At 38.2% G+C, this 23333-nt stretch overlaps 1 protein-coding gene across 4 annotated transcripts in view; it reads right to left on the bottom strand.

Moving 5' to 3' along the window:
* The window catches only part of TTN (titin), a 247953-nt gene that overhangs the window by 45749 nt on the left and 178871 nt on the right, over nt 1-23333 (bottom strand). For all 4 annotated transcript variants that reach the window (XM_014954164.1, XM_014954163.1, XM_014954162.1 and 1 more), the window contains 41 exons: nt 23213-23245; nt 22984-23113; nt 22584-22883; nt 22178-22495; nt 21791-22087; nt 21387-21686; nt 20373-20687; nt 20131-20279; nt 19073-19223; nt 18703-18984; nt 18310-18612; nt 17920-18222; nt 17519-17800; nt 16759-17058; nt 16347-16649; nt 15919-16227; nt 15552-15833; nt 15027-15326; nt 14586-14879; nt 11529-14495; nt 11110-11430; nt 10712-10996; nt 10205-10504; nt 9585-9887; nt 8013-8288; nt 7600-7899; nt 7203-7505; nt 6664-6963; nt 6251-6538; nt 5863-6159; nt 5470-5772; nt 5071-5376; nt 3964-4251; nt 3567-3857; nt 3186-3473; nt 2429-3019; nt 2231-2335; nt 1537-1734; nt 1156-1452; nt 434-1021; nt 36-338 (listed from right to left, as the gene is read on the bottom strand). In XM_014954164.1, the coding sequence (XP_014809650.1) occupies nt 36-338; nt 434-1021; nt 1156-1452; nt 1537-1734; nt 2231-2335; nt 2429-3019; nt 3186-3473; nt 3567-3857; nt 3964-4251; nt 5071-5376; nt 5470-5772; nt 5863-6159; nt 6251-6538; nt 6664-6963; nt 7203-7505; nt 7600-7899; nt 8013-8288; nt 9585-9887; nt 10205-10504; nt 10712-10996; nt 11110-11430; nt 11529-14495; nt 14586-14879; nt 15027-15326; nt 15552-15833; nt 15919-16227; nt 16347-16649; nt 16759-17058; nt 17519-17800; nt 17920-18222; nt 18310-18612; nt 18703-18984; nt 19073-19223; nt 20131-20279; nt 20373-20687; nt 21387-21686; nt 21791-22087; nt 22178-22495; nt 22584-22883; nt 22984-23113; nt 23213-23245 (14449 nt within the window). The remainder of the gene's footprint in view (nt 1-35; nt 339-433; nt 1022-1155; nt 1453-1536; nt 1735-2230; nt 2336-2428; nt 3020-3185; nt 3474-3566; nt 3858-3963; nt 4252-5070; nt 5377-5469; nt 5773-5862; nt 6160-6250; nt 6539-6663; nt 6964-7202; nt 7506-7599; nt 7900-8012; nt 8289-9584; nt 9888-10204; nt 10505-10711; nt 10997-11109; nt 11431-11528; nt 14496-14585; nt 14880-15026; nt 15327-15551; nt 15834-15918; nt 16228-16346; nt 16650-16758; nt 17059-17518; nt 17801-17919; nt 18223-18309; nt 18613-18702; nt 18985-19072; nt 19224-20130; nt 20280-20372; nt 20688-21386; nt 21687-21790; nt 22088-22177; nt 22496-22583; nt 22884-22983; nt 23114-23212; nt 23246-23333) is intronic.

The following is a 23333-nucleotide window of genomic DNA, read 5'->3' on the forward strand; positions in this document are numbered from 1 at the left end:
ACCGACCCCCCCCCCCAAAAAGGCATGATACTAACATGCAACATCCTTGCACATGACTGAGTTTGAAGCATCACTTGGTGGTCCAACTCCTGCTCTGTTTTCTGCACTGACACGGAATTCATATTCATTTCCTTCCAGGAGCCCAGTTACTTTGCATCTAAGATCTGAAACTGGTTTCTTTGTTGCTCTGACCCATCTTAAACCTTTCTTTTCTCTTCGTTCCACATAATAACCTGTGATTTCACTTCCACCATCATCTACCGGCCTTTTCCAGGTAACTGTGACAGTATTTTTTGTCACATTTGTCACTTCTGGTTTACCAGGAGGGCCTGGGGGACCTGATAAGGAAGAAAAAAAAGCACAGTTAAAACAAAAATTAAGTCTTCAGAGAGTAATTAAAACACACTGGAACTTCTTAGTTTGTTCTACGTACCAAATCTATCCACCATTTTAACTGGTTCTGATTGTACTGGTTCACCCTTGCCATATTGATTTACTGCTGAGACACGGAAAACATATTCATTTCCTTGAATGAGCTTGCTAACAACATGCCTACAGCTTTCAATATTTTCAGCAACCAATGTCCAGAGCAGTCGGCTAGTTTCTCTCTTTTCAAGAACATATGATTTGATTGGTGATCCACCATCTTCTGCAGGAGGTGACCATGTAAGAGTCGCTTTTTCCGCTGAAACATTGCTGACCTCAATAGGCCCTGGAGGTCCTGGAACATCTAAAACTTTCACATGTACGCTCTCCTGCTTAGTGCCAAAAGGATTGGTTGCAGTGATTGTGTATTCTCCAGAATCTTTTCTGGCTGCATATTTGACAGTTAGAGTAGAAGAAGTTGGCGTGGTTTCAATGCGCACAAGCTCTGAAGGTCTAAAATCTTTTCCAGCTTTTGACCATGCTGAAGTTGGAGGTGGTTTGCCTCGGATACTAATAGCAGACACTGTAATGGTGTCTCCTGCTTTTACTGTTAAACCTTCCTTCAAAGTAGGATCGATAACAATGCTTGGTGCCTCTGTCAAAACAAACAGACAAAGAAAAAAAAAACCCTGATTGTTATAACAGGAATACAAGAAAAAAATCCCAACAAACAGGATTTGGTATTAATTATTCAAATAAAATTCTACATTTTAAAAGTCATCTACATACCGTACTCATCCTTGCATATTATAGTTCCTGTGGATTCAGATGGAGGACTGATAGCTCCAGCAGTGTTCTTTGCTCTAATTCTGAACTCATATTTGGAGCCTTCAGAGAGGTCAGTTACAGTAAATGCACAGTCTGGAACATTCACATGATTAGCTTTTGTCCAAGTCTTTGAGGGTAAATCACGCTTTTCAACAATATAGCCCGTTAACTTATGTCCCCCATCATATTTTGGTTCTGTCCAAATGAGTGTTACTGAGTTCCTAGTTACATTGATAACTTCAGGTTTCCCAGGGGGATCTAGAAGAAAACATAATAAATAGTGGTCAAAAAAAAGTTATTTCAAATTTCAGAATTTTCCTTTTAATTCTCCTGATGACTTACCAATAGGATCAAGTGCCACAACTGGTTCAGATGGCAGACTTGGTTTACCTACTCCAGCCATATTGATTGCCATTACTCTGAATTCATATTCCAGACCTTCAGTTAACCCTGTTACTCTGAAATCTTTCATTCTTATTGGTGTTTTATTTGCTCTCTTCCACAGAAGACTATTTCTTTCTTTGACTTCAATGTGATATCCTAGAGGATAAATTGTAAGATGAAAATACAAGGGATTTACTAGAAATCTTCATTTCTCATAGCATTGTGAAATATCATACTGCCTGTATGGCATGTCACAGGCATTGTGCAAGCAGAACATGGAAAACCTGATTAAGAAATGGATGTGGACATACATTACAGATGTATATAATTTCAATGAGATGTTTGTAAATGCAAATTGCTAATATTATGGATCCAAGTAATGTAACATAAGTTGAGTTTGTTTTTCTTTAGGTATTTTAGCTCTGTGCAAAAATATTGTTTCTCAGTTAGTCCTTTCCTAATTTTTAAGTTAAAGTTTTTAAAAAATTCATCATAGAGAAAGAGTAGGACATAAACCAGTGAAATCAATCACTCACTTAATCAATCATTCAATCCATTTGAAGCATAAACACTTGATAGTTTTATCTTACCCTTTGACAGGGAGAAAGAACTATTAAGAACTGAAATACTAGGAAGGCTTTTGGGGAGGTACCTGTGATTGGTGAGCCTCCAGTTCTTCTAGGATCAGTCCAAGTTAAAGCTACAGATTCATGCCGAACATCAACAATGTTGGGAGGTGGAGGAGCATCTGGCACATCTAAACAATATTAAAAAAATGCAGTAATATTAAAAATAAATATCACCCCAAACAATTTTTTTTTAAATTCTGAAAACTATAATGGATACTTACCAAATGGATGTTTTGCAATGACAGGGTCAGATTTAAGACCTTCACCTACTCCATATTTATTTTCAGCCCTAATTCTGAATGTATATTCATTTCCTTCATGAAGTCTTGTAACTTTAAATGTAGTTTTCTGGACTGCAGAGGCACAAGTCACCCACTTATTGTTTACATTGTCTCTCTTCTCTAGGACATAGTTAGTGATTTCTGAACCACCATCATCTTTTGGAGGGCCCCACTTTAAGGTCATGGTATCGGCTGTGACCTCTTCAAATTTCACCGGACCTGTTGGTATGCCAGGTTTGCCAACAACTTTCACAGAAATAGTGCCTTCCTTGCTGCCAACAACATTCTTCAAAGTTATTGTGTACTTTCCAGCATCAGCTTTCTGGCAGTCATGTACTACAAGTGTGGTGTTAACTGCTGTAGATTCAAAGGCCACTCTTCCACTCTCGGTAAGTGCTTGGTCTTCATCCTTCTTCCAAGTTACAGCTGGGACAGGCTTGCCTTTAATTGGGATTTTAAGACGGAAATTGCTACCCTCTTTAGCTATATAGCACAAATCAGGTAGATCTCTTAAATCAAGATCAGGTGCCACTGTAAAAATAAAAGAAACCGATGATTCAACTATGCATAAACATCGTGATAAAATTAAGATGCTGCTTTAAAGGCATCTGATTTGTATGTATGCATAGTAGTGATAGTAAGCATAAAATAAATGTAATTTGGGTAAGTGAAACAATGATCTTAATTTGCTTCTTACCAACATCATCTCTTGCTACAATTGTGAGCTCTCTTGGAGTTCCATATCCAGCATCATTTTGGGCTCTCACTCTGAAAGTGTATTCTTGACCTTCTTTTAGGTCTCTCATCTGAAAATGGAGGTTCTTTGCCCGCATGACTTCTTGCCATTTATCTTCATCAATCAGGACCTCAACAACATATGCAAAAATACGGCTTCCACCATCGCTGATTGGTTTTTTCCATACTAAATTGCAGGATGATTTTGTTACAGCTGAAGCTTTTAGATCTACAACTGGCCCAGGTGTTTCTAGAAGGAAAAAAAAGCATAGTAAGTGTCCACTCAAGCCAAAAATACAAAATTTTGAATACAAAATAGGTGAAATGGATTCATTTTTCTTACCAGAAGCTTTAACAGCATCACGGGTTTCACAGGGGTCACCAATACCATATTCATTTTCAGCAAAAACCCTGAAGAAGTAAGATTTGCCTTCTTCTAAGTTAGTTATCCTGCAGCTTGTCTTTGGACATTCTGTTGTTACTGTAGACCATGACTTTCTTTCTGCATCACGTTTTTCAACAACATAATTTGTGATTGGACTGCCACCATCTATTAGCGGAGGTTCCCATGTAATGAAGGCAGAATCCTTGGATGCTTCCTTTACAATCAGGTTGATTGGAGGGCCTGGAGTATCTAGATAAACACAACAACCCCTCATTTGATTTAGTAACCAAAATACACAAAATTATCAGTTAAAAAGTTAACAAATATGTTATAATGGGAAACCCCTGACACTTACCAAGTACTTTTACAACAATTGTATATGCTTTTTTGCCACAGCTGTTCTCCAGACTGAGGACATATTTTCCAGCATCATATTTGTTTACATTTTCACAACGCAGGAAGGTATCAAAATCAGTTGACTTGATGTCTAATCCTTGTCTATCTCTTAGGTTGGCACCCACTTTAGACCATGAAATCTTTGGAGGTGGACGTCCTCTTACTGGCACATAAAGTCTCATTGTGACTCCAGCACGCAACACAAGGACTTTCCTTAGTTCTGCATCAAGTTCTCCTTCAGGAGGAACTGTGTGTTTAACAAAAAACTTATAATTAAAACATAACCTTTAAAACTATCACTAAAGTTACTGTGAGAAAAAGTCCCTCTTAACTGGCATTTCACTAGATTAACCAATTTATTCTCTTGCCTGTGATGATGTTAGTGAGTTAGTGTCCTGACTCCCATTTCAAGATCACTTTCAAACTTAGCATATTTTTGCATGATTTCACTTCCTTTTTTTCTGCCTTTTCCATCATTTGCATTACTTATAATATGAGGGAGTCTCCTAGTTCCTGTAGAACTCAAAGGAGTCTCAAAATCTCCTGCACTGTATTGTTTATCTTGAACCAAGACAGTTATGTGAAGCAATGCACATATATATATATATCTATATGTACACATAGCAAAATGCATACAGAAGCCAGCATGGCTCTTAAGGAACAAGTGTCATACAATTAAATAATTTGTCACACAGATGCTTAGAACAGTAATCTTGGCTTCAAATTATTTAGAAGACATGAGGAAGACTGAACATTTTAAGAATAGAGGAGAGATCTGAAAAGTCTATTTTTAGGATTAGAGGAAGAATAAATTTCTGAAGACCCAAAAACAGGAGGCAGAATAGCATCTAACATACACATGAAAAAAGCAGATACCAGTCAGATTCTATTCAGTTCCTAACTGCCATATTCTCTTCCAAATTACCCACTTTTCGCCTACATTTTTTTGAGAAATGACACATTCCAAATTACTCTGCTTCTGTGATCTGTGACTAACCCTATCTCGGAACCCATCCCATGAATTAAAGCAAAAGTCAACAAGGTAATTTGTTTTAAGTGAACATACTTAAAATGTCTTTGGCAGTGTGTTTATCAGGAACATCACTTGGATCACTGTATCCAATCTTATTAACAGCATAAACGCGGAACTGGTACTCCGTATCTTCTATCAGCCCCGTTACCACAAATTGTGTAGCCTGTAAGTTCTTGGGTAGATTGCATCTGACCCAGTTGTCTGTGTCTGCTCTTTTTGCTTCCACTAGATAACCAATAATAGGGCTTCCACCGTCATATGCTGGTTTACTCCATGACAGGCTTATTGAATTACGTGTAGTATCAACCACTTTTGGGAAAGCAGGTGGGCCAGGAGGATCTGAGAATTAAAATAACATAAAGTTATCATACCAAATGCTGTAAAAAAGTATTTGGAAATAACCATGGAAAAGATCTTAGACTTTTAACTTACATTGAGGATCACGAGCATATACTGCTTTAGATGGTGCGCTAGGCTTGCCAGGTCCGGCCTTATTCAACGCTATCACCCGGAACTCATATTCTGTTCCTTCTTGGAGTGCAGTGGCCTTAACAGTTCTCTCAATGACAGGCTTTCTGGTTACCTTTGTCCAGTTAAGAGCCTTAGTTTCACGCTTCTCAAGTATATAACCGGTTATTGGGGACCCACCATCACTAGCTGGTGGCTTCCAGCTAACAGTCATAAAGTCTTTTGTTACGTTGCTAATTACCGGTGGATCACAAGGTCCGGGTACATCTGTGAAGATTTATTTGAAAGTTATGTTCACATTCATAAGTGTACACAAAAACCCCAATGACTAATGAAGCTATCCCACAATGCACTTACCATATGGATTCTTAGCAACTGCTGGTTCAGTTAAGATAGGGTCTCCGACACCATATTTGTTTTCAGCACATATGCGGAACTGATACTCATGTCCTTCTATTAGTTTCTCCACTGTGCAGCTTGTAATGGGTACATTGGCACTGACTTGGGCCCAGTTTGGTCTGCTTGTTTCACGCTTGTCTACAATGTAGTTAGTAATTTCTGAACCTCCATCTTCCAGAGGAGGCTCCCAAGAAAGCATTGCACGATCTGCATACATATGTTTGATTTTAACGGAGGCTGGTGGACCAGGCTTATCTAGAAGAATTAACATCACATCGTTATAGGTCTGTCTCTCGCTATATCATTTAACTATAAATGTATTTATTAGCAAACATCTTTAGCTCACCAAGTACTTTAAGCCTAATGGTTGCTGACTTTGATCCACTTGCATTTTCAGCAGTAATAGTATAGTCTCCTGTTTCCTTCCTGTTAACACTGAACAACTCAACTGTAGCAAGATTTCTCTTAGTGGTGATCTTAACACCTTCAGATGGTTTTAAAACTTCTCCTTCTTTCTTCCAGGTGATTGTTGGCATTGGCTTGCCATATACATTTGCCTCCAGACGCACATTAGTTCCAGCTTTTACTGTAAGCTGTGACTGCATAGATAGATCCAACTCTATTCTGGGGGGAACTGAAAGGAAAGAGCCCAAGAGTTAATCAATCTAGTAAGAGATAAACATCTCATTCTTCACATGACTGTTAGTTCATTATGCACAGATACTTATTAGAGTTCTCAAATGCTTTTACATTTCTTACCATTTTCTGGGTGAACGGTCACTGGATCAGAAGGTTCTGAAGGTCGACTAATGTTAACTGCTGTCTTGGCAATTGCTCTAAATTGATATTGAGCATTTTCTTCCAAATCAGTAGCAGTGTACTCTTCTAGGGGTATTTGATGTGGAGTTGTATTGCACCGAACCCACTTATCACCAGGTAATTTGCAAGCTTCAACAAAGTAGCCAATAAGTTTGCTACCACCATCGTGCTTTGGTCTTGTCCATACCAGTGATACCGTGCTCTTAGTGACATCAATAACTTCAGGTTTTCCAGGAGGATCTAAGGCAAATGCGATCATGTTATAGTCTATTTTGCCAAAGAAGCTAACATTAAAAAATGGCTTTAACAGTGCTAGATCCTATTTACAGCATACCCACACAGTGAACTCACAGTGCAGTTGCGGTAAACATAAAAATATAAACATATGGGCAAACTGAAGATCAGAAAGAGTTGCAAATATATTGAAAATGACCATAAAAACAGTAGTCTGTTGCAAATTAATGGTGTGTTTGGCTTACCTACTGGTGTTCTTGCTGTGACAAACTCAGTTGGTTTACTAGGTTTACTGGCTCCAGCTCTGTTCAATGCATAAATTCTGAAAGTATACTCAAGACCTTCGATGAGCCCCACACAAGGGTATTCTGTGGACCGCACAGCGGTGTCATTAGCTTTCACCCACAGTAAACTGTTCCTTTCTTTGCGCTCAATGAGATAACCAGTGATCGGACTGCCTCCATCGCTATCTGGTCTATCCCAGGCAACAAAAATGCAGTCCTTATTGACCTTGGTGATACGTGCATTCTTTGGTTCACTAGGAACATCTAAAAAGAAATACAAAGGTGGATATCAATCAATCACATGCTTTCTTACTAGGAGGACTAAAAAGAGAAATGCTGCCATCAAAAACTGACATACCAAATGGGAACCTTGCAATCATCTTGCCAGAAGTAAGTGGCTCAGAAATCCCAAAACGATTTTCAGCACGAACACGGAACATATACTCTTCTCCAGGAATCAGTTTCCCAATTCTGCAGCTTGTCTTTGTGACAGAAGCTAAAGCTGTTACCCAGTCTCCTCTGCTTACATCACACTTCTCAACTACATAATTTGTAATGTTGCTGCCACCATCTTCGAGAGGTATATGCCATGCAAGAGTGCAAGCATCAGCGTCTATTTCAGAAATATCAAATGGAGGCTGTGGTGGACCCGGTTTATCTGCACAAAAACACATATTAAGAAAAAGGGATGAAAGACAATGGTAACCACTGGAATACACTAAAACTATTTATGTATAAAGTCGGGTTTAAAAATAATCACATGGAACATACCCATTACTATCACTCTGATTTTCTGACTGTCAGTACCAGAGCTATTTTCTGCAGTAAGAGTGTAAAAATCAGAGTCTTTTCTAGTTACATCCTTAATGATAAGAACAGAAGACTTTTCTGCTTTATGCACCGCAAGGCGACTGGATGTAAGTACATCTTCATCTCCTTTCAACCATTTACAGACTGGCTGAGGCTTCCCATATACATGAGCTTCAATTCTCAGTTTCTTTCCAGCTTTAATGTGAACGTGATCAGGCATCAGGATCTTAGGTGGGACTGAAAAAAAATCGCACAAAGACTTATCAATTCATTTTCTGTGAAATACTAATTTACCTTTTCATATATTTTCATTTGAAAGTTCTCTGCTTCTCTTTCAAGTGGAATCACCAGTAGGAATGACTTGACAATTTTTAATTTAGATTCCACATATGGACAACTAGAAATTCTGCAGTGGGCAACATCTATTCCAGTCTTATTTTTACATGCTTGTACAGTTTTTAAGAGAATATTTTTGAGTTTGGATTCCCTTCTCACATGTTAATGTTGAGACTCATCCACTATTACTGCACAACACATAATTCCACTTTATATGTTGTCATTGCTGACTTTCTACAAGATAGACATGAAGGAGGAGAAAGGAAAAACTGATGTTGTCACTGAACTAAACCCATTACCACAGTCAATCTTTTTAAACCATTGAATTAATTCAAGTACTGCCCCTATTCCTACTTCTTTTGCACAAAATCTTTCTGATTTCTTCCAAAAGAAACCTGGTGGACTTTTCTTCCTGCTATTGGCTAGTTTTCATTCTCTTTTGCTCCTGTGACACTGTCTTTCTCTTTCCATGTCACAAATCACAGAATCATAGAATGATATGGGGTTGGAAGGGATCTCTGGAGATCATCTAGTCCAACCCCCCCACCCAGGGGATGCACAGGCACCAAGATGCACAGGCACGTGTTCTGGCTGGTTTTGAATGTCTCCAGAGACACAGAATCCATCACCTTTCTGGGAAGCCTGTTCCAGTGCTCCGGCACCCTCAAAGTAAAGAAGTTCTTCCTTGTGTTTAGATGGACCTTTTTATGTTCAAGTTTGTACCTGTTACCTCTTGTCCTGTTACCATGAGGTCTTCCTGTGCCTCAGGGACCCTAGCACCTTAATGAAGCCAACCTGCCCTCCCTGCCTTTTGCTTTACATTCTCAACCAATTCTACAATATAAACAACTAGTTTTATCTTAAAGCAACTCCCACTTTTGGCCCTATTTGTCTCTCAAACTACCATTCGGACTCTTTTTCTCTTTCCTTTTAAGTTCATTGAAGGTATTTATTATTCCTCCTTAATTCCTATCTTCTGGTTCCAACTGAAACCATACCTGCAAAATTCTTTAATAAATTCTGAATTAGTGGTCAGCTCTCATCTTTTCTGACCCATCAAAATATTCAGTACAGGTAATCATAATACTCCATAAAGCACGTGTCTTTCTGGGACTCACTCGAAGAACTAGAATTCTTGCTCATTTCATTATTAAAGCAGAATATTGAAACATAAGCAGTATTTAAATTGTTACTTACTGAGTTGTTCTTTAATTTCAAATACCCCTTCAGCTTCTCTTGGCAAACTTACTCCCACAGCATTTCTAGCTGCCACTCTAAACTTGTACTTCTTTCCCTCTTTCAGACCAGCTACAACAATGGAGAGATCTTTAACAACTGAATATTCTGTCCAGCGGTCTTCTGGTTGGTCTTCTTCTTTGTAGCTAACAATATACCCATCAATTTTAGAGCCTCCATCACGCAATGGTGGCAGCCAGCCTAAAGTAGCACTATTTTTTGTTATTTCAGTAACTTCAAGTTTTCTTGGTGGATCAGGTTCACCTTTCAGGGAAAAAAAAAAGAAACATGGTAAACATTGAATTTCCAAAATTTTCTGACGGCTGAATACTTGTTGAATTATTGGATGCTATTCATGCTAACTCAACAAGGACAATATGGGAAAGAGCAAAAGTCTTAATAAAAAATCTGAATATAATACCTTTGCAATTATTATTTGAAAGAAACTGACAGAAATATTTACGTCTATAATCAGTAGTTAGTAGAATTGTTCAATTTGGAAATACTAGATTTCAAAAAATGCAAAATCTTATTAAAATTAGAGAAAAAAACCCATAAAATATGCATAAAGGTATACTTACTTAGGGGATCTGTTGCTAGCACTGGTTTTGGTATATCACTTGGAACACCTGATCCATATTCATTTACTGCTGTTACTCTAAAGTAATATTCATTTCCAGGTACAAGGTTAGCTATTTGGAAGCTGGTTTTCTTTAGTTCTGCAGTGACTGTTCCCCAGGTCTTCCTGTCAGCCTCACGTTTCTGCAGGATGTAATGAGTCACGGGGCTACCACCATCATTCTCTGGAGGTGCCCAAGAAAGATGGCATGACATCTTGGTGACATCTGAAACCTTGAAGTCCGACACAGGTCCAGGAGTATCTATAAAGAGATTTCAATTTATGCTAGCCTTTTCTTCTTTTAGAAGTTAAAATTAAAGGGGGTTAACAGCTTCCTATCCAAAGAGAATTAGTCTTAGCTGATACAGTTGTGCTCAAAAACTGCAGCACTTGGGGGTCATAAAAATTCCTGCAATGAACATTCAATATAGTTAAAAAAATGTCACGAGGTATTTCTCTCATTACTTACCGAGGACTCTGACGTTCACAAATACAGCCTTTTCTCCAGCTGCATTAACAAGTGTCAATGAATATTTGCCCGAGTCATCACGTGTTGAATCGGGGATGACACAGAAGGCCATAGTGTCAACCAGATCAACTTGTCCTTTTCTGATAACATTGTCAATACCCATTCTCCTCCAAGTGACTTTTGGTGCTGGGCGACCCCTAACAATGGCAAAAAGTCTAATAGGGCATCCTGCTCTGACTGTGACTAACTTTCTCATACTTGCATCCAACTCAATCTCAGGAGGTTCTGAAAGAAAAAATTAAAGAAAGAAAATGCAAAGTTTAGCACATGAAATAAAATAAAACCAGAGCAAATAACAATTGTGTGTAAATACTCATAAAAAGGATGAAAAAACTCACCAAGTATTTCTTTGGGAGACACAGCTTCTTTCAGTTCAGCTGGTCGGCCAAGGCCAACCTGGTTTTGGGCAGAAACTCTGAACTCATATAATTGGTTCTCATCCAGGCTGGTGGCTGTGTATTCTGTATGAATAACTTGGGCAGCAACATTGCATCGTTTCCATCCTGCTTCAGGATCAGCACCCTCAACTTTTGGTCTAATTTCTACAACATATCCAATAATTGGAGCACCACCATCATAAACTGGTTTTCCCCAGCCAAGGGTTATGGAACTCTTTGTGCTGTCAACCACTCTCAAGTTTGTGGGAGGACCAGGTGGTTCTGAAAGACAATAAAAAATACAGATAAGAACACAGTTGTGCAATTTAGCAATCTGTTAACATTAAAATAAAATACAGCAGAATACAGGGGTACGATACCTATTGGGTCTTTTGCTACTACAGGTCTTGATGGCAAGCTTGGTTCTCCAAGTCCAACTTCATTTTCGGCACTGACACGGAACTGATATTCATGACCAGGGATGAGATTAGTAACCTTCTTGCGCCTCTCTGGGATTGCAGTCTTAGTAACGGGAACCCATCTTAGGGACCGTTTCTCCTTCTTCTCTAAAATGTATCCTGTAATTGATTTGCCACCATCATATTCTGGTGGATTCCAAACTACAGTCATCTCTTCTTTGCTAACTCTTGTGACATCTGGAGGGTCAGGGCGTCCAGGCCTATCATATTTTGTTTTTGCAATAATTGGGTGTGTTTCTGTTGGTGGACCAGTGCCCATTTTATTCTCTGCACGAACTCTGAATATATATTCATTACCTTCAATGAGGCGTGTCACATTTGCATAGTTCGTTAGGACAGAGGAAGAGTATGTAGACCAAACCATACGCTTGCTTTCACATTTTTCCAGGATGTAGTTCTGTATTTCACAACCACCATCATCTTCGGGGGGATCCCAAGTAACAGTACATCTATCACTGGAAATATCAGTGACTTTCAGGTTTCTTACAGGACCTGGTTTATCCAAGACAATAACACTGGCGTATGCTACAAAACTGCCAGCTGTGTTAGTTGCAGTAATCACATATTTCCCACCATCACTACGCCTTGACTTTGTGAGAACAAATTTAGATGTGTCAGAAGTTGTTTCAATACTGATTCTTGGAGATCTGGTTAAATCTGTGGCATCTTTGTCTTTCGTCCACACAACTTCAGGTTGTGGTTTTCCTCTGACTCCAGCTTCAATTCTAATTGGGTCACCTGCTTTCACAGTTAGCACTCCACTTAACTTCAAGTCCAACACTGGTTTCTGCAGATCTTCCTTCACAACAACTTCAGCTGTTTTTACCCAGTCACTTTCACCTGCCTCATTCTTGGTTTGAACTCGGAATTGGTAAATCTTATTTTCAACACATTTATCTACCATGTAGTGGGTTTCCTTAATGCTACCTTTGTGAACCCTTTCCCATTCATCTGAGTCTTTCAATTTTCTCTCAACATGATAACTTAAATTGGGACTTCCACCATCATAATCTGGCCGCCTCCATTTCAGATACACAAATGTCTTTCCTTTCTCTGCAATATGAAGATTTTCTGGCTCTCCAGGCTTGTCAATAGGATTGATGGCAAGGATGGGAGTCTTGGTCTCAATGCAAGGACCTGGACCTATTTTGTTTTCCGCACAAACTCTGAAGAAGTATTCACGGTTCTCTATAAGATTTGCCTTTACTAATCGTTTAGTGACATCAGAGGAGACAATTGACCATCCCCTCTGGTTTGGTTGACGGCACTCTACTATGTAGTTTGTAATTTCAGAGCCACCATTATCCACTGGACTCTCCCAAGCAATCATACAAGAATCTTTTGTGACATAGCTTATTTTCAGGTTCTGGCATGGTCCAGGTCTGTCAAGTACATTAACAACAGCAAAAGCTTGAGCATGTCCACAGGTGTTCTTAGCTGCTATTATGTATTTGCCATGATCAGATCTTTTGGCTTCTTTCACTTGCAGTTCAACACTAGGTAGATCATGGATTATTTCAACATGCTTTTCTTGGACTAGTACTTTGCCATCTTTAGACCATGTTATGTCAGGATCCGGCCTGCCTCTTACTTTACCAGTAATACGGATTGTTTGGCCTACTCGGACAGTAATTAAGTCTCGACAGGTCACATCTAGGCTTACTTCTGGAGGAGAAAGAATATCCTTGGCCAGTACAGTTTCCGCCAGTTCTCTTGGTTCTCCCTCTCCCACGATGTTAACAGCTTTTATTCGGAATTTATATTCATTTCCTTCTATTAACCCAGGTACTCTGTAGGCACACTGTCTAATGAGTTCATCCTTATTAATCCTATTCCACTCCTTAGTTCCAGTTTTCTGACATTCCACAATGTAACCCAGAATAGGGCTGCCACCATCTTTGAGGGGCTTTGTCCACACAAGATCAGCTGTTTCTTTGGTTTTGTCTTTTAATTTTGGATTTATAGGTGGTCCAGGAGGAGTGATAGGACGTGACGCTTTTATTGGATCAGAGCTTGGAGACGGTTTGCTTAAGCCCACCATGTTTTCTGCAAAAACTCTGAATTCATATGTGTTTCCTTCAAAAAGACCAGTGACTCTGTATTTCATATCAAGTATTGGTGTCTTATTAACACGCACCCATTTACCAGATGCTTCCCGACGTTCAAGTATATAACCAGTTATTGGAGTGCCACCATCAGATTTTGGTAGGGTCCAAGATACTGTTGCAGCACTTTCTGTAATATCATAAACAGTTGGTTTACCAGGTGGGGATGGTGGATCAAACATATGTTTAGCAACTGTTGGTTCTGAATCAAGCGGTGCACCAATGCCTATCTTATTTTCTGCCCGAACACGGAAAATATATTCACAGCCTTTCTGCAGTCGTGGAATCTTAATTTTTGTGTGACTTGTTCCAGAGCTAACCACTCCCCAAGTTTCTTTCTTTGTTTGACGCTTCTCAACAATATAATTTATTATAGGACTCCCACCATCATCTTTAGGAGGGCGCCACGAAATAACCATGTGTTCTGGTGTTACTTCAAGAATATTAATAGGACCGGTTGGTGGTCCAGGAACATCCAAAACGGTAAGATGTAGAGCAACAGTTTTGCTGCCAGCTGCATTAGATACTGTGAGTACATATTCTCCTGTATCTTTTCTTATACAGTCTTTGATGGTAAGTACAGTTGAATAATCATCGGTCTCAATCTTGTATCTGCCATCACTTTTAATTTCAATGTCATCAGTAACCCATTTTGCAGTGGGAACCGGCACACCTCTCATAATGGCAGGAAGTCTCACTGTGGTGCCAGCTTTAACAACAAGACCTTCGATTAACTTCACATCTAGTTCCACGGATGGAGGTACTGAAATTAGAGAAAAATAGAAGTTACCTTTTCAGGGGAAATGCTCAAAGAGAGAAAGAATCACTGAAACAATATGAAAACTAAAATTACCCAGTTTTTCTTGACACTCTATTGGTATAGTTGTATCTGGAAGACTAAGACCAACAATATTCTGAGCTTTCACACGGAATTTGTATATTTTTCCTTTTTGTAGACCTGTAACAACACAGTCTAGCATAGGGACTGTCTGGAACTTTGTCCACTCATCTGCACCATCTTCTTGATATTCCACCAAATATCCAGTTATCTCAGCACCACCATCACGATCTGGCCGATCCCAAACAAGGGAAACTTCAGTCTTGTCAACATCTACATGATGCAGATTCTTTGGTGGCCCTGGAGGATCTTTTAAAACACAAAACCAAAATGGTTACTAGGACAGCTAATCTATGGTAGCAGCATACCATGTTAACATTAGTACCAACAAGATAATCTCAAAAATTACTGAGAACAATATGAAGAAAACAAATCATATAACTGAAAAACACTTACGTAGTGGATCTATAGCCTTAATAGGCTTGGAAGTTTCCACATATGGACCTCTACCAAATTGATTCTCAGCTGCAACTCGGAAGAGATACTGAGTGCCTTCCATCAGATATTTAGCCATGTGACTGCGTTTCTTGGAGGATGATGAAATGGCTACCCACTGTGCAGAAGCTACATCTTTCCTTTCCACCACATAGTTAGTAATGACAGAGCCACCGTCATCTTCTGGTTCCATCCAAGTGAGATAGCAAGAATCACTTCTAACTTCACTGACTTGCAGATTTCTGGGTGGACCAGGCTTATCTAATATTGAAAAAAATGTAATCTGTTATTTATTTTATAACCAAAGCATTTTTTACAAAACTCAGTAAATTTCAAGAGAAATGAATATATTTCATTTTTTTTTGGCCTTTTTCTACTGCGTATTTTTTGTAACTCAGTTTATTGATATTTTCCAGACATTAATTTATTTCTTAATCTCTAATTATAGAATTAAAATATGCTATATAAAAGGAACATAAAGATTACCTAAGACAACAACTTTTACTGAAACAGTCTTTGAACCAGCTGGATTTTCAACTGTCAAGGAGTAAGTTCCACCATCTTCATGGACAGTGTTACGAATTTCAAGCTTACTGCCAACTCCTGTAACCTCAATATCAGCTTTGGGTGAGACCTCCTGATCTTCTTTCTTCCAAGAAACTTTTGGGAATGGAACACCTTTAATAACAGCACTAAGTCTCAGGGTATCTCCAGCTTTTACATGTTGTTCTCGGGCCATATTAGCATCAAGTATCAGCTCAGGAGGTTCTGGAATCAAAATGAAATGTTTTGTAGAAAACGAGGGAAAAAAATCGCTTTTTAGGTAAAACTTTTCTGATTTTGTTAAACTCACCAAGTCTGTCCTTTACTTCTACTGGATCAGGAACATAGGCTGGTTCTGATTCACCTGCTGCATTGACTGCCTTGACTCTGAACTTATAGGTCAAACCCTCAGTAAGGCCAGTGACTTTGTATTTTGTTTCAGGACAAGAATCTGCTGTAAGATTGGCCTTTTTCCATTCTTCATCTCCAACTTTCTGATACTCAACAAGGTAGCCAATTATCTTGCCATTACCATCATGGCGTGGTGGTTGCCAAGATAAATCAACTGAATTTTTAGTTTTATCTACGGCTTCTGGATTAACAGGTGGACTTGGTTTTGCTGTTAAAAAAAAACAAAAAAGAAAAGAAATGGGTAAAAAGGAAAGAAGTAAAATGCTTTGCTAACTGAAATTAAGACTGCATTAAAAATTAAATGAGAAATTAAATTTAATACTTTACCAATTGGATCTCTAGCGAAAATTGGCTTTGATGGTGGACTAGGATCACCAACACCAATTTCATTTTCTGCTGAAACACGGAATTCATATTGACAGCCTTCAAGGAGGTCCGGTACTTTGAATTGAGTACCGGGGAAAATCGGGTCTTTGGTAACTCTGACCCATCTTGTAGCCATTGTTTCCTTCTTTTCTACAATATAGTTTGTTATTGGCTTGCCCCCATCATATGGTTTGTTCCAAACCACTACAGCAGAATCTTTGGTAACATCCTTAATGATTGGTTGCTCAGGTGCATCAGGAACACCTGGGAGAAAAAAAAAAAAAAAAAAAAAAAAAGAGTTCATGAGTTTATGAGCACTACAAACAGAGTAAAGATTAAAGTACCAAAGCAAAATAGCAAATTATTAACATACGGAAACGGTCCTTGGCTTTCATCTCATCAGAGATCAAAGGATCACTTATGCCATAAAGATTTTCAGCATAAATTCGAATTTGATATTCTCTTCCTTCAAGCAGTTTAGGAATTTTGCATGTTGTCTTAACCGTGGCAGATGTAACTGGCATCCACAAGTCTCTATGTGCATCCTTTTTCTCAATAATGTAATTTGTAATTTCACTGCCTCCATCATCTAATGGAGGTTTCCAGGAAACCACCATATGATCTTTATGAACTTCATCAAATATAACCGGGCCTACTGGAGGTGACGGGCGATCTGTTCAGGAAAAAATAAAACATATCCATGCTTTTATATGAATTTCACATAATGACACAGGTTAAACAATATCAATATCGTAAATATATTATGAAATTAGAAACTTGGCATCACAGTTTTAATTAGGAATCAAGACCTCAAGACTATTCCTCTTTAATAAATGTTTGGCTCACTGGACTTAATTCCTTAATGCTTATAAGGTATTTGGTGACTGACATTTTCTAAAGTGTTGACATTCTCTCTATGCATGTAGAGACATTAAATTACTCATGCTGAATAAACTAAGTCAGAGTTAACCACGTACTCAAAATCAATAAATAGTATTTCAGTATAAAAGAGAATGCAGTAAATCAAATTATTGTAATAAGGAAAACACTTTAATATTTACATTTGATATAATTAAATGAATTCTAATCACTACTAAGAATCTCATATAATACCGCTTTTCAGTAAAACCTACCAACAACGTTAACTTGACAAAATCCTTTTCTTGATCCTGTGCTGTTCTCTACAGTAACACAGTATTTGCCTGAGTCTTCACGGACAGATTTGAGCACCCCCAAGCAAAGAGTTGTAGGAGTTGTCTTAATCTTTGTACGATCATTTTCTTTCACAACAATATCATCCTTTAGCCAAGTAACCTTTGGTGCAGGCTTGCCTGAGTAACGTCCAGTCAGGCTGAAAGCTTCACCAACCCGAACAATAAGCTTGTCTCTAAAGTCAAGGTCAAGTGTTGGAGGAGCTGAAAGACAATATTAAAAAACACAATGGCCACAAATGCCAGCAATATTAATAAGAAAAAAATAAGGAATCACTAAATGTAATCAATGCTTTCAAAAGAAATACGAAAAAGATGCATACCAATTTCATCCTTGCATGTGATTGGTTTTGTGCAAAAAGATGGCTTGCCTTGCCCCACAATATTGCAAGCACTCACACGATATTCATAGGTGTCACCCTCTTTCAAGCCTTCTATAGTGTACTTCCTATCAAGCATTTTCTCCTTTGTAACTTTGTGGAATTTCTCTTTTCCAATGAGACGGCTCTCTAGAACGTACATGGTGATATCTGAGCCTCCATTATATTTTGGAGGGTTCCAAGTTAGCGTAACAGAGTTCTTAGTAACTGCTTTTACTTCCAGGTCTTCTGGACGGTCAGGAACAGCTGTGAATAAACCAAAAAATATGGTAAGTGCATTTTACTGCATAATCATCTTACATGACAGTAATCCAAACCAGAAAATATACTTACTTATTGGATCCCTAATTACAATCTCTTTTGTTGTCTCTGTGAATGGGCCCATGCCAATTATATTCTCAGCTGCAATCCGGAAAAAGTAGGCTTTCCCTTCAGTGAGTCCCTGAACAGTGGCATTCTGTCTTGTCACTGTGTAACTTACTGGAGTCCAAGCTCTATGGTCAGATTCACGTTTTTCAATTATATAGTTGGTAATAGGAGAACCACCATCATCTTCTGGAGTAAACCATGTCAATTTACAAGAGTCACTGGTTAGGTTCTCAGTAAGGAATGGCATTCCAACTGGGCCTGGCACATCTAAAAGCAAAGAAGAAATGGAGTGTTTAAGTACACACGCTGAATGTTATGAAATTTTACTTGTTCACAAGGACTGAAGTTGTTATTTACCTAGCACATCAACAATAATAGTCTTCTTCCGCTCACCACCTGCATTTTTAGCAAGAAGAGTGTATATACCCTGATGGCTCCTTTTGCAATTCTTGATGACCAAAGAAGAACTAATAGCTGTTTCTTCAATTTTGGCTTCTTCTGGTAAAGCTTGGTCATCCCTGCTCCAAGTCACTGTTGGAGCTGGTTTTCCCGAGACATATGCTATTATACGAATTACTCCTCCAGCATGAACAACAATTCTGTCCCGGACGCTTGCATCCAAATTAATATCAGGAGCCACTGTGGGAGGTGAACAAAAATATTAAATGAATTTTTTTTCTCACTTTGACTTAGAGGTACTAAAAATGCAAATGTAAATAATAAATACCAATTCTGTCCTTCATTTCAATAATGTCTGTTACTTCTCCAGGCTCTCCGACACCCGCGGCATTCACTGCTCTAACTCTAAATTTGTAAAAACATCCTTCTTTTAATCCTGCCACAACGAACTTGGTTCCTCTAACTTCTTTATCTTTTACCTGGAAAAAATATTATAACATTAGTTAACACCAAGGTATCATCAATTTCTTTGTGATATTTGAAGCAAATCTTAAATCAGATGTTGTTTCAAATTTACAAGCACAAGACAGTCTTAAGCGTGCATGGATCTAGCTCACATGGAATTCTTCAAAATCTCTGCAAAGAAATACAGGATACGGATATACAAGCTATTCTGAAGATTCACCTTTTTGATAATTCTAGCAGACAAGAATGTTACAGCAGTTAAAACAGTCTTTGGTCTCAGAAGAATTACACGTGCTATTGAACAAATATACTCATATAAGTGAGAGTGGTAAAAAATGAGAATTCTCTGTTCTTTTAAAATCCCAACGTGAAGTCTGTTTACTTGGAAACAGTGCTGAAAATTTAGGTACTACTTAAAATGCACCAAAATTTTGATGGAGATACAAAAAATAGCTAAGGCATGCATCAGTTAAATTTTCAGTAATGCACTATTGAAAAAAGACCACACTTCAGTGATGCATTACTGAAAACAGTAGAAAAATGTAGGGACACAGTAGTTGCAAATGATTTGCTACAGTCTGATACCAGGGAGACTTACTTTTGTGACAGTTCTACCTTTATCTTGTCTTTTATTCTTTTATCACAAATTATCTACATATTTTCTCATGTCTTTACATAGAAATTTTAAAATTCTAATTTTAGGAAATGGAAAAGTTAACTTGATGTTGTGGAGGGGCAATTACTGACTTTTAAATTTGGCCTTATATTTTAAACATATGAAGATAATTATAAGCAAAGTATGAACTTTTAGAAAATAACTTGCAGAGTGAATTTTTTTAAAAAATGTATTTTTTGGAGGGATTTCATTTGATAGACACACAAAGAGAATAAACACAGATTCTGTAATAGTTTTCCACCTACCCGTTCCCATTCTTCCTTTCCTTCCTCCTTGAACTCAACAATGTAGCCAGTGACTCTAGAACCGCCATCCTTTAGTGGTGGAGTCCACTCCAAGTCTACAGAAGACTTTGTCCAATCAGTGACTTTTGGAATAGGAGGTCCAGGTGGGGCTGAAAAATATCATAGCATTACAGCATAACAATATGTTCTATATTCTTATCTGAATCTTCTCAAATTCAAAACCAGGAATCTAAAATATTTACCAATAGGATCTCTAGCAACTGCTGGATCAGATGGCATGCTTGGTGGACCAACACCAGCTGCATTGATTGCTGAAACACGGAACTGATATTCAGAGCCTTCAATAAGACCTGTAACTCTGTATGAAACCCCCAGTGTCATAGGTTTGATAGGATCACGGTTAACCCTGGTCCATCTCTTTCCGGTAGTCTCTTTGCGCTCCAACCAGTAACCAGTAATAGGAGAGCCACCATCGTGTTCTGGTTCTTCCCAGTTTACAGTCATAGAGTCACGTGTTATACTGCTAACTGTTGGCTTGTCACAAGGTCCAGGAACAGCTGTGGGAAAAAATTCACATGTAGCTTTTAAAGAAGTAATGCTGAAGTAAGATGGAGATAACTAGAGAGCAAAACAGAGCTATGCACTCACATGATTACAGTTGCATTAGGAAGTTTCCTATCTGCATGCAACTCCTTCCCTCATTCACCTTCCTGTCCCTATTCAGGTACATATACTTCTGTGAAACATGAAGTATCTTTCCTTCAAATAACAGCTGTCAAAAATGAGTTTTTCTCGTCTTTCTGGATCAGTATCTCATTTCAGTGCCAGCCTAACGTTGGATGTTTTATGAATGATTTTCTCTTGTCACCCTAACATTCTTTCTACATCTCTTCAATTCTGCCTTATTTATCTTTGAAAACTGAAGGCAGGAAATTGACTCTTCCTGATCTATAAGGTCAATAATGTCTCAAATACAACAGAGTGACCTGAATCTTTTCAGATAAATCCTTACTTGTATACTTAAACCTTAAAAAAAGCTTGGGATTGTATTTTAATACATAAAAAGGAGGGAGAAAAGTGTTTTTAAGTACTACATGTGCTTATAAGAACTAACTACAAATGCTAAAACTCTTGAAGCTATTCTAGAAAATATACTTATGTGAAGAGAGAAAAGTAGTAATGATATTTAACAGATGCTGTACACATACCAGTGTATGAAAACAACGGATGTAATTTGAAAGCATGTTTCTACTTACTGAAAAGATTTCGTGCTGTTTCTGGTTCACTGTCCAAAGGTTCTCCAATACCATATTTGTTTTGCGCCATAATACGGAACACATATTCATGGCCTTCCATCAACTTAGGAACAGTAAATAAACATTCCTTAGGCTCATTAGTAACGGGAACCCATGTCTTCCTATTTGCTTCCTTTTTCTCTATAACATAGTTCGTAATCTTAGAACCACCATCATCTAGTGGAGGAAGCCATGATAACGTCATTTTATCAGCCAAAATGGATTCAAATTTAATGGGTCCTACTGGAGGTCCAGGACGACCTAAAAGACACATTTTTATAAAGAATTAATTCAAATGCTATTAAAATAAAGTATCACATGAATGCTATTGATTTATGCAATGCATAAGAGTTCTTGATATCTACCCAGAACATTTAGTCTCATCTCCTTTGAAGCAGTTCCCAGATTATTTACAGCTGTTATAGTATATAAGCCTGTATCACTTCTGCGAGACTGTTGAATCAATAAAGTGCAAGTATCTTCGCCAACGATCTTGTTGACATGTTGATCATACAGCACTGGTGTTTTGTCATCTGGTTTCTTTGGAGAAGCTTTTAGCCATGTTAATGTGGGGAAAGGTACACCCTTTATCTTGGCCACAATGTTAACATCTGTTCCTTCTTCAACCTCCATAAATTCTTTGAGTTCAATAGATGGTGGGCCTACAAGGAAAAGTTGAAAAAATTAACATACACAAATACTTCATAATTTTAAAACAGAATTTGTATTTATTGGTATTAGTCAGTACTTACATGTCTGGTCTTTGACAACAAGTGGACCGACAGTGGCTGAAGGTCTACTAGGACCCGCTATATTTACAGCTTTGACTCTGAATTCGTATTCTCCACCTTCCACAAGATCCTCAACAGTAAACTTTGTTTCCTCCACATCACGTCTGTTGCATTGCTTCCAAGTCTCTTTCACTTCTCCAGTACGATCCCAGCGGAGACATTCAACATTATAATGTGTAACAGGAGCTCCACCATCGTTCTTTGGTGGTTTCCATGTCAAGCTTACTGTGTTCTTGGTTACCAGGCCAATCTTTAGTTTAATAGGTGGATCAGGAGGATCTTCACAAAAAAAAACACAAATGTGAATAAATTCTTTGTGCAGAACTACCTGATTTTAAATAATTTGTTTGACTTTGATTTCACTTACGGATTGGATCCCTGGCTGTGGTTCGTTGGATGGTTTCTGCAGGAGGGCCAACACCAAAACGGTTTTCTGCACGTACCCGGAAGAAATACTCTTGGCCAGATATGAGATCAGGTACAACAAAGGAAGTACTTCCACAGTTTGCATTGACTTTAGTCCAGGCCTTCCCATCAATAGTTCTTTTCTCTATAACATAGCCTCTGATTCTATCTCCACCATCATCATCTGGCATCTTCCATGAAAGTTTACAGCTACCTCTTGTGATATCACTTACTTTTAGGTCTTTAGGTGGACCTGGGACATCTGTTAAGGTAAAAGCACAACAGAAACCATTTCACATAAGTATGTAGAAAAATAAGACTAAAACCTAGTATTTGAATACTCCAATATGTGTAAACCATACCAAGCACATTGACTCTGACATGCACAGTTTTTTGTCCTGCTTTGTTCTTTGCTGTAATACTGTATCGTCCAGAATGACTTCTGTTGCACTCAGGGATGATAATCACTGAACGTGTATCAGTTGCTTCCACCTGTATATTATAAAAAGAAAGAGAAGTTATAGATCAGCTTTAAATATTTGTGTTTGAAAAATGCAACAATACTAAAGTTACAAAAATTGTTTGCTTTACCTGAGCTTCTTCAGGTACGTTATGACCTCCCTCCTATAAACAAAGGGAAATAACGTAAATATAAAAGACAATAGGCTTAAATGTCTAGAAACACATGTAGAAAAAAGCTTTTTATTTTACC

Source organism: Calidris pugnax, unplaced genomic scaffold (genome assembly GCF_001431845.1).
Source record: "Calidris pugnax isolate Ruff unplaced genomic scaffold, ASM143184v1 scaffold103, whole genome shotgun sequence".
Lineage (NCBI taxonomy): Eukaryota > Metazoa > Chordata > Aves > Charadriiformes > Scolopacidae > Calidris > Calidris pugnax.